This window comes from Bos indicus, chromosome X (genome assembly GCF_029378745.1).
Source record: "Bos indicus isolate NIAB-ARS_2022 breed Sahiwal x Tharparkar chromosome X, NIAB-ARS_B.indTharparkar_mat_pri_1.0, whole genome shotgun sequence".
Taxonomy (NCBI): domain Eukaryota; kingdom Metazoa; phylum Chordata; class Mammalia; order Artiodactyla; family Bovidae; genus Bos; species Bos indicus.
In genome coordinates, this window is record NC_091789.1 from 97,147,294 (window position 1) to 97,159,286 (window position 11,993).

At 38.9% G+C, this 11,993-nt stretch overlaps 1 protein-coding gene across 1 annotated transcript; it reads left to right on the forward strand.

The window, feature by feature from the left end:
• Nucleotides 1-5,458: 5,458 nt before the first annotated feature.
• Nucleotides 5,459-10,826, forward strand: LOC139181137 (P antigen family member 3-like). Its single transcript, XM_070783976.1, has 5 exons — nt 5,459-5,567; nt 6,477-6,556; nt 7,003-7,141; nt 7,547-7,672; nt 10,692-10,826. Exons 2-5 carry the CDS (start codon nt 6,485-6,487, stop codon nt 10,712-10,714), a joined length of 360 nt encoding a protein of 119 aa, XP_070640077.1. The 5' UTR covers nt 5,459-5,567; nt 6,477-6,484; the 3' UTR covers nt 10,715-10,826.
• Nucleotides 10,827-11,993: the final 1,167 nt, after the last annotated feature.

Here is an 11,993-nt window from a genome sequence, read left to right on the forward strand (position 1 = left end):
GATCAAAGGAGAAATAGAAAATACAATATATCAAAATTATGAGGGGATGCCAAAGCTTCACAGAGGGATATTTATAGCATTAAATGTTTATATTAAAAAGGGAAAAGGCCAATTATCATTCGAAGATCAATAATCTTCTTTAAGAAACTAGAATACAACAAAATTTAACCCAAATCCAGCAAAAAAAAAAAAAAAAAAGAATAACAAACATCTTGGCAGAAATCAATTAAATAGAAACCAGAAAATCAGTAGTACCAAAAAATTCAGTTGAAACCAGTGGTTGATACTGTGAATAGATTAATATGATAATAAACCTATAGCCTTATTGATTAAAAAAGAGAGAGACAAAGAAGAGTGACACTAATTACCAACTTCAGTAATACCATAGGAGACAGCAGTACAGAGCTCTCAGATATTAAATGCACAATGAAGGAAGATTTAAAAAAATGTTACTCAAAATTTTTTGCATGGTTGGTCGTATTGGACTCTTTGTGACCCTGTGGACTCTAGCCCACCAGGCTCATCTCTCCATGGGATTTTCCAGGCAAAAATACTGGAATGGGTTGCCATTTCCTCTTCCAGGGGATCTCCTGATCCAGGAATCGAACCTGCGTCTCTTATGTCTCCTGAATTGGCAGGTGGTTCTCTACCACTGAGCCATCTGGGAAGACCCAAAATTTGTTGAATGTAAATCTAAAAGTGTGTTCTCACTACACAAACACACACACACACACTTTAACAAGAAAAGAAACAAAGAAAGGGACACAAAGAAATTTTAGGATGGGTTGGATATGTCTATTATCTTGATTCTGGTGATGATATTATCATTGTGTGCATATGCCCAAACTCATCAAATTGTACACAGTAAATGTATACCATTTGTTGCATATCAATTATGCTTCAATAAACTATTTAAGAAAGGAGAGCAGAAAAATGTTATCCAAAATATTGGTACTTAGATAAAATGAGAACATTTCTTGAAAAATACTGACTAACCAAGGTCACTCAAACATAAATAGGGATGAATAACTTTATTAAGGAAGTTAATGTGCACGCATTGCTTCCGTCATGTCTGACTCTTTGCGTTTCTATGGACTATAGGCCTCCAGGCTCCTCTGTCCATGGGATTCTCAGGCAAGAATAGTGGAGTGGGTTGCCAGGCCCTCCTTCAGGAGATCTACCTGTCCCAGGGATTGAGCCCACGTCTCTTACCTCTCTTGCATTGGCAGGCAGGTTCTTTACCGCTAGTGCAACCTGGGAAACCCCAAAGAAGATAATTCTTCTGCTTCATTTTATGAGGCCATTGTTACCCTGATACCAAACCAAACCAAAAAAGACAACACAAGAAAAGAAAACCACAGACCAATATTTTTATGAATATAGACACAAAGATTCTTAGTAAAATACTGCTGCTGCTGCTGCTGCTGCTAAGTCTCTTCAGTCGTGTCCGACACTGTGCGACCCCATAGATGGCAGCCCACTAGGCTCCTCTGTCCCTGGGATTCTCCAGGCAAGAATACTAGAGTGGGTTGCCATTTCGTTCTCCAATGCATGAAAGTGAAAAGTGAAAGTGAATTCGCTCAAGCGGCCTCATGGACTGCAGCCTACCAGGCTCCTCCATCCATGGGATTTTCCAGGCAAGAGTACTGGAGTGGGGTCCATTGCCTTCTCCGAGTAAAATACTAGTAAACCAAATTATATACCATGAGGAAGTAGGATTTATCCCAGGAATGCAACTTTGATTTAATATTAAGACTCAAATAAGTTAATCAGTCATCATCATCAGTTCAGTCGCTCAGTCGTGTCCAACTCTTTGCGACCCCATGAACCGCAGCACGCCAGGCCTCCCTATCCATCACCTAGTCGCGGAGTCCACCCAAACCCAAGGCCATTGTGTCGATGATGCCATCCAACCATCTCATTCTCTGTTGTCCCCCTCTCCTCCTGCCCTCAATCTTTCCCAGCATCAGGGTCTTTTCCAACGAGTCAACTCTCTGCATCAGGTGGCCCAAGTATTGGAGTTTCAGCTTCAGCATCAGTCCCTCCAATGAAGACCCAGGAATGATCTCCTTTAGGATGGACTGGTTGGATCTCCTTGCAGTCCCAGGGACTCTCAAGAGTCTTCTCCAACACCACAGTTCAAAAGCATCAATTCTTCGACACTCAGCTTTCTTTATAGTCCAGCTCTCACATCCATACATTAATGCACCACATCAACAGAATAAAAGACAAAAACCACATTATCATCTCAGTACCTACATAAATAGCATTGGACCAAATTCAGCATCCCTTCAAGATAAAAAGAGTCAAACTAGAAGTAAAAGGCAACAGTTTCAACTTGATATAAAACATCTCTGAAAAACTCACAGCTATCATCGTACTTAATGATGAAAGGCAGAAGTACTGACTTCCCCTGAAAATGAGGAACAATAGAAGGATATCATCTCTTACCACTTCTATTCCACATTGTTCTGGAGCTTCTGGACAGGGTAATTAAGCAAGGGAAAGAAATAAAATGAAGTTACATTGGAAAAGATGTAAAATTTTTCAGTTTGCAGATGACATAATCTTGTGTATAGAAAATCCTAAAGAATCACCCTCTCCCCACAGAAACTATTAGACCCAATACAGGGGCTCAACAGGTTTACAGAATACAAGGTCATATACAAAGAGCAGATATATTTCTATACACAGTCAAGACTTGTACAATAAAAACTACAAAACATTGCTGGGTGAAATTAAAGACAGTCTAGATAAGTGGAAAGGCATCTCACATTTATGGATTGGAAGACTTACTATTGTGTTAAGATGGCAGTACTCCCCTAATAGAACCCCATCAAAATTCAAACTGTTCTTTCCCCCCAGAAATCAACAAACTGATCCTAGAATTGTAAGAATTGAAAGGGTCCTGGGATAGCCAAAACAGGGTGAAGAAAGAACAAGTACTTACACTTCCCAACTACAAAACCCACTTCAAAGCCAAAATAATCAAGACATTATATGGTGTTGTAGGCACGCGTTCCAGGAAACAAACTCACTCAGAAGGACAATACAGATAGTGGAGTGCAGTTTATTACACCGGCGCGCCCAAGGCAGAGTCTCCTCTGGGTGGAGGACCCAGACCAGTTTTTGCGAAAACCTTGTATACCCTAAAGTGTATGTGCCCAAACCCACTTCCCCAAATTCCCTGAAATTAGTCTGAACAAAGGAAAAGAAAGATATAATCAAAGTTAACCCGTGATTCATATGCCTTAAGCCTAGGTAGTTAACAGTGGACAATTATCAATAGGCCTGTGGTCATACCCCAATAAGCATAATAGAACTTATGATTCTCTTCAGTTACACAGATAATTAGGGTATTCTTTTAGGTGATGGGGAGTCTAGGTATGAGCCCTGGGGCTCTTCCACCCAGGGGCTCTGGTTTTCCAGTTGGTATGTTGTTTCCATAGATACTGGGCATATAGCTCAAAGTCCACAGTCCAGCCCAAGATGGAGTCCTGCTTTCAAGATGGAGCCGGTTCTGTCTGTTTCCTCCTTCAATGGTAGTGACATAAGGATTGTATATAGACAGATACCAGAATAGAATGGAGATGCAAGAAACAAAACCATATCTCTGTGGTCAATTGATTATTGTGAGGGGTGCAGAGGCCATTCAATGGCAAAGAATAATGTTTCAACAAATGGTCTTGGGATAACTGGATGTTCACAACCAAAAGAATCAGTTTAGACTTATACCTCACACTGTATATAACTAACTAAAAATTGATCAAAAACCTAAATATAAGAGCTAAAACTATAAAGCACTCAGAGGAAAACAGAGATGTAAATGTTACTGTTGGATTAGGCAACGATTTCCTAGATATGCTACAAAAGCACAAGCACCAAAAGAAACAAAAACAGGCAATTTGGAATCATCAAAATGAAAACTTTTATCCTTCAAAGGACACTATCAAGAAAGTGAAACATCCTGGGCACCTACTGGATACTGGCAAGGAGCCTTGAATCCCAGGCGGACCAGAAGAACACCCAAACAACCCTATATGGTGTGGGGAAGAGTGAAACGAGGGGGAAGGACATGTGCAGGCTAGGTGTGATCAGTGCTCCTGAGGTGCAGCTAGGGGAGGACAAGTTCCCACACCTGGAGAGGCACTCTTGCCTCGAGGGGATCTGTGGGGATGGGGAAGGACCTTTGGGGTTATGGAGGAATGCACCTGGTGTTTCTGCCCCCACTCCCCCCATTCAACCTCCAGGAACCTGCTGAGGCCTGGGGCTTACTCCTCTGTACTCTGAAACTGGAGGCACTCTGGGGCCCCCTCCAGGCCACACTCAGCATAGGCCACACCCCTGCCTAAGCCACCCTGCCTGAGCTCCACCACACCTAAGCCCTGCCCTTACAGCAAAGGTTTCTTCTACCTTTTTAAAAATTTCCCTATTTTGCTAGTGTAGCTGTGTCTTACCTTCCAGTGATTGTTTCGTTTATATGTTTAATTTTTCTAATTTATCTGTTAGTTTTCTTACTCATTTTATTTTTTATTATTTGTCATTGTCTTCCACATTTCTTTTCTTTTCCTTTATTTCCTGGTTTGCCATACAGCTTGCAGGATCTTGATTCATGAGCTTGAGCTCCTGTGGTGGGAGGACCAAGTCCAAACTGCTGGATTAACAGAGACACTCAGACCTCACGGAATACTATTTGGAGTGAGGTCTCCTGGAGGGCCACATCTAAACACCTGGTCCTGGCTCTACTTAACTGCCTGCAAACTCCAGTGCTAAAATTCTCAGGCCAATCAATCAGTGAGAAAAGAACACAGTTCCGCCTAACAAAAACAATGATATGACAAAAAATATGTTACAGACAAAAGAGCAAGGTAAAAAAACCTAAAAGACCACATAAATGAAGAGGAAATAGGGAAACTACCTGGAAAACAATTTAGAGTAAGGATATTAAAGATGATCCAAAATCTTGAAAATACAATGGAGGCATGGATTTAAAAAAATACAAGAAATGTTTGACAAAGATTTAGAAGAAATAAGGCACAAACAAAGTTGAAAACACAATACCTGAAATGAAAAATACACTAGAAGAAATCAATATGAGACTCACTGAGCAGGAGAACAAATAAGTGAGTTGGAAGACAGAATGGTGGAAATAACTGCTGAAGAGCAGAATAAAGAAAAAAGAATGAAAAAACGTAATATCTATTTCTGTCATGACTGTCTTTCTGAGACACATTCTCCACTAAGGGTAACCTGGGACTACCTATCACCACAGTTTGTGGATGCATAAGAAAGACTGCACTGGAAGGAAAAAAATATAGCCTTCAAGCCCCTTTCTCATCCTGCAGAGACCCTGCGGTTCCAGGACTCTACCTCAATGGCAGGAAAAACGCAACCTGCATTGCACATGCCCAACTCAGTGAGCATGCGCAGTGTGTGCGTGCACATCCGTTGCTGCGCATGCGCCTTGGTGCCCATACGCCGTCCTGAGCGATCTGTGAGGAGCGTTGGGCCTGAGACAGGTCTGTTTATTCAGTCCCGGTTCTTTCTCACTACTTAAGACTCACCAGGTAGGTTCACAGGTCTGTCCTGTCTGGAGTTTAAGTGTGTGTGCCTGTGAGGGGGAGCCAGCAAGTTTCGCGCGGATCGGGCAGTGTGATCTAGGGCCGTTGAGGAGGAAGGCCCTCAAGATAGTCGTCTTTCTCCTCACAAGTGTCGCGACTCCATAGTTCTTGCCTTGATGGCCGTAGAGGAAGGGCAGTGGGCAGAGGAGGGCAGGGGGGTAGGATGATGGTGGGGGGAGACTTGGGGGTGCTATTTGAGATATTTGGTTCATTGGGGCCCTGGAACTGACGACAGAGCACAGAATCTGGGGCCAGCAGTGGGACCTGGGCAGGGGTTGGGGTGAGCGATTAAGGAAAGGCCTAGAAAGCGGACCGCAGTGGGGTTGTGACTGTATCGCGGATTTTGTGGTAAGGTGCCAAGAGAGAAGTGGACCGGTTGCTCTGTATGCAGCCTCACCTCAGCCCCAGACACTGAGAAAATCGCCATAGTCAGGCTGTAAAGACTGAGCCTTTCTTCGTGTTCCAACTGAATTCCAAGGGAGTTGGGGAAAATAGGTCTGGTGAATAGGAGTGTGACATGAGCAGTAGTCCTGAGCTTTTGAATTCCTAGCAGTATTTCACTAAAGATCTTCATGATGGAGAAGTCTGTTGTGAAATCAAACTTCCTCACAAAAATTCAGCCTTCTTATGTACCTTAAGGTGATTTCTCTGCCAGCTTCGCAAAGACACAAATGGCTTTGCAAGCGACTGTATTTGGTGTAATTGAAATGCATGTACACTCATACTTAACCAGAGTTTTCTTTCGAAAGTATTTTCACATTAAAAAAAAAAACAAGTCAACATAAGGTCATAAAAGTGATCAAATATAGCTGTACTCTTAAATACATTTTCTAAATCACAACATTCTGCTTTCAGGGAGAAATATGAGTGGGCAAGTGGCATCAGCATTGGGACCTACAAAGCAAGATTGCTCCCAGGTGGATGAACCTGTGGTTGTGAGTAACCTTACCATTTGATGTTTTCTATTAGCACAAGTTTATTTTTGAGAAAATGATGTTAAGTAGTACAGATGCGGTGATAAAGGCCTTCCATGCTGATAAAGGGTGACACTTTGTCTTAGGAAGGAACATTGATCCAGATATATTATAGTCCAGCGTTGCCTGTTAAATTCCCTGGAAATGTGCCCAGTGACTCCCTCCTCCTGCTTATTAACAACAGGCTGCATACTTCCATCCCAACATAGACTTAAATAACTTCCAAAGTCTTCCTGGGTAACTCTTCTCTGTGGGAAGAGTAACTTTATTAAAAGTAAGTACATAGTATTGTGTTGGGAAAATGTTGTTAGGTTTACTTATGATCAGATATATCTATGTATTATGTATATTTATGCTATTAGATGTATTAACAAGAAAAGGTTTTATTTGCATGCACTCTCTACTAGGACCAGCAGCCCAGTGTTGAGCAACCTCAACAAGAGGAACCGCCAGCTGAGATTCAGGATATCACACCTAGAAAGGAGGAAGTACATGTAGAGGATCCAGTGAATCGTGATGAAGAAGAGGAGAAGGATCCCTTTGAAGGTAAAGTGTATCTGTGCCTCATGCCTTAAGACATAACCAGTAAGAAGAGGAAAGGAAACATTAGAAAAGGACTTCAGACAGTTCCTAAGAAACTGAGGAGAGTATAGTTTGCAGGTCAGTGTGGTCACTCAAATTTTCCCTTGTTTTCAAGACAAAGAGAAGGGGGCAACCTAGTTGTCTGAGGACAACCCTGGAAAAGGAAAATGGTAATAACATTCGCAAATTCTGCTTTCCTTTTTCTCCAGCAAAACATTCCCGGAATAATGCTCCTGAGGTTATTATTCATCACATTTTTAGCATACTAACCTAAGGCTTTTAATTCATAACACCGAGGGAATGAATATCATCATTCCCTTGTTTATATTGTATGCTTTACAGCTTAATTGATGCTTTTTTTTTTAAAAGATTCTGGCCTGGAAGCTGATCTCCAGCGATTGGCTCTGGCAAAGACTGGGGGTGAAGGTGGAGATGGTCCCGATGTCAGGGAGGAGTTTGCATCAAATATAGAGCCTGTTGAAATGCCAGAAGCAGGTATGTCATCCATTCAGAAAGTAATTTATGTGGTTTTTGTTTTTCAGAATATCTTTACTAATATAGAGGGAACATTACTATTACTTTAATAACAGAGTTCACATATTCTTTGAAAGATAGTTCAGACCCCAGATGCCTGAGTGCCTGACTTACAGACTTTCAAATAAAGAAACAGAGAGGATCAAAGCCATATCGAATTGAAAATAGGGAACCGTTTTCTTCTCTTGAGTATAAGTACTTTAAGCAACAGCTAATAATTTTCAGGTTCTTTTATAATTTCTGCTTTTAGCAAGTATGGAATGCATTTGTAATAAATATCAGTTTATATGAAATATGCTTAGGCATCCAAGTAGGTTCTAGTACCAGCTTTAGCATAATGTGTGTGATTCTGTGTAATCCCTTAACTTCTAAACTCAACTTTACTCCTGTAAGTTGTAAATTCAGAACAGATACACGACGATGCTGATTTTTCAATGCTAATTTCTGCATTCTCTGATTCTCTTTGATGGAATGCATACAAGAATACTCTGTTTTGTATGATGTATTTATCATAAAATATCATCTTGAGTCAAATTATAACAAGGGAATTGAGATTTCATTTTCTAACAGGGGACACATGTACACCTGTGGCTGATTCATGTCAATGTATGGCAAAACCCACCAGAATATTGTAATTAGTCTCCAATTAAAATCAATTAATTTTTTATAAAAGAAAATGAGCCAACATTCTGCTTGATGTATGTTAAGTTCTCTCAAATTCTGAATTCTCTAGCTCTTTAAAAAATAGTTGCATTTTAAATCCTTTCCCCAGGGAAGCATGAAATGACTGAATAATAAAATGGCCAAAGATAGTCTAGTTTCCTGTTTCTGTGGCTGATCAAGTTGAGAGAGTGCATTTAGTCAGTGATATTCAAGGCAGGTGTGAGTAAGATACATATGCTAAGCACACTACCTGCCCCCACGTTTGGTCTTTTTTTTTGAGGGGCGCGCGAGGTTGCTTATTTTAATTGGAGGATGATTACTTTACAATACTATGAAGGTTTTGCCATATACCCCACTCTCGCTCTTAAAGAACTAATAAAAATCTGAGCCTCATGATATAATCCTCTCTAACCGTATCAAGTATGTTATTTTTCCTCTTTGATGCATGAGTTTAAAAAGTTTTGAAGGCCAAAAATTGTAACTAGTTCTTCTTGCATAATCAACTCAGTATCTTTCACATACCTGTTTTCCAACTTGCTGAGAATAAATTGCATGATTCTGATTTTAAAGGAGGAACTTCATAATTAGGGAAGAATTTACTGTGTATTAGCGTTCTAAATATTTTCACTTTACATTTTTGTTCCATTCTATTTGAACAATTAGATGAAAATACAACTTTCAGACGACTTTCAAGTAACTACAGAACATGATTAAAATGTTCTCATAGAAAAATCTTAGCCCTAAATATGCGTGGTATTTAAAAAGAAAAATACATAAATTACAAGGTACATAAATACAAAATCCTACATCCAACATAAAAGGTAAGAAAAAGAGCAACAGAATAAACCTAAGGGAAAAAGAAAAAGATATTTATTAAAAGACAGGTATGAAGTGTTAGGAAGAGGAAAATAAACTCAACTAATAAATAAAGACAATGTGCTAGTTTACATAATTTTTAATATATATATATACACACACACACATTTTTTAATATTCTTCTCTGTTGTGATTTATCACAGGAGATTGGACATTAGTTCCCTGTGCTGTATAGTAGGACCTTGTTGTTTATCCATTCTGAATGTAATGGTTTGTATCTGCCAACCCCAAACTGCCAGTCCATTCCTCTCAGTTTACATCATTGTGAAGCAAACGGACAAAGCCCAAGTACACATAATTAGAAATATGAACAAGACACTAACAGTTAGGGTAACAGTTAGTATATTACAGAATTAAAGCAGAGTATAATCTGGAACTCAAATATTTTCAGAATATTGATGAAATGGCTAGTAGGGTAGAAAAACATATTATTTAACATACCCCACAGTAACTAAATAACTAAACATCACAAATACCGTGGATGAACTTTTGAAATTGGTCAGAGTTTTCTCTCAAAAGCCATTATCATTTAGAAACAAAAAAATCTGCTTTTCCAGATTTTCTTTCTCTCTTCCTACTTGCTTTTCTCTCTCACTCATAGTCCCTCTTGCTCTCCCTTTTCTTCTCTCCTTTTTTTCTTTCTTTCTTTTTTTTTTGGTGTGGCTGTGAGAAACAGTCCTATTTCTGCTTCACATTTTGATGTCACCATGTAGCCAGTGATAGTAATGACTTAAAATTAGTGTCACATATAATTTATTATACCAACTGGAATGCTTCCCAGGGTGAAAAGAAACATTTAGAATTACATGAGGGCTCCAAGTAAAAAAGGGGACAAATGTGTAACCGACTTAAAACTACCATATCAGGAATAAAGTAGAACAAATGAAAATGTCTACAGTTTTCGACAGTAGAGAAGAAACAAATGTAATACTGGCCTTTTTGTTTACTTCACTTAAGCAGTAACAGAGAGAACAACTGTTTAGCTATCCTATATTTGGAATATTATTTCAAACCAATGCATTTAAATGATACTTTTTTGGGACTTTTTGTTTCAGTTTTTGTGTATTTTGTTCTCCTTAGGGTGCTTTTTGTTGTTAGATATTTTACTGAATGTGTACACAGTTTTGCCTTCTACTGAAAACTACCTTCTGATAGGTTCCATTGATTTCATTTGTTCCGAATTCAGTGTCCTTCTTTTCTTGTACAGCTAGGAAGAGTAGTGTGTTTTTAAAAATACTGGTAATGTGCCTGAAAAGTCTATAAAATCTCTATAGAGGATTAACTGAAGGTAAGCCAAAGGGTCGCCCTTAGTGTTCCTGTTTTAGTCCATTTTATCAAACTACAACTGCAGTGAACTTTGTATACCTCTCCTGTCATCGAAATAAAGTTCTGCTAAGTAACTTTTTTTTTTTAAGTAACTTTTTTAATGTTTGTATTATAGGTGAAGGGCAGCCATTTGCTTGAAAGAAGATAAACTGAAACCATCTATGCTGTTCTTATATTGTGTATTTGACTATTAAATTTCGGTCAATAAAGTTTCGTTTTCTACTTGCACAATTTTTGTTAAATTTATCCCCGGGTATTTAATGTTATTGAAAATTCATGGTTTGTGATTTTTATTGTCTAGTTGATGCTGTCTGTAGAGATAGAATGTCTATATATAGATTTTCTGTCCAACAATTCCTCTAAATATGCATATTAATTCCACAAATTTAGATCTAGATTATTTTTGCTTTTCAAAATATACTATTATATTTGAATATCAACAGTTTCTACTGGCTTAAACCTTAAACCTGTCCTCATTTTTTAGCATTGAACAAACCTGGCCAGAATAGTCTTGACTAAATCAGGTGATAATCGGCTTTTTTCCCAATAGGAAATGAAAAATCTTCTCCATTTCAACCTGTTTACGTTGCTTTTTTGTAGATATACTTTATCAGAGTAAGTTCCATTCTATTCCTAGTTTGCTGTCTTGAATATAGATTAATTTTCATCAAACACTTATACTGCATCAATTGTGATGATCATAGAATTGTTTTCCCTCCATTTTTCTATTAATGTGGTGAATTGCATTGGTAACCTCATACATGTAAACCACCCTTGCACTTCTAGGGTTAAAAAAATTGGGTCATAACATATTCTTTAGGTGTAATCTACATGTTAATGCATATACATACATATATATACGCACACATAAAAAATTCATAAAAGCCTGTGGTCTTCTTTTGAATAAATGGGTTTACAAAATGTGCCACCCAAATCTCATACGGTGTCCCTGATGAAATCATTGACAGAGAAACATTTTTAAAAACTTAATATATAGAGAAATGGAATGCCAAAGCCATTGTTTTTTTTTTGTTTTTTTGTTTTTTTTTGCTACCAAAGCCATTGTTAAAGGTTGTAGGGAGACAGGAAAAGAACTGCTGTCAAATTGCATGGCAAATGGCACAGCATATCTTTCACACATTTCTGACTTGCCTTCCAACGGTTTTTGGGTGCAGGGAGAGAACAGCCACAAACATCTTTTCTTCTCCATGACATCCTCCATTGGCTTGATAGTCACCAGATCTCAGAAGCCCTCCAGTTGTCTGTGAGTGTGTGTGTGTGTGTGTGTGTGTGTATGTGTGAATCACTTAGTTGTGTCCGACTCTTTGCAACCCCACGAACTGTAGCCCACCAGGCTTCTCTGTCCATGGAATTCTCCAGGCAAGAATACTAGAGTGGATTGCCATTCCCTTCTCCA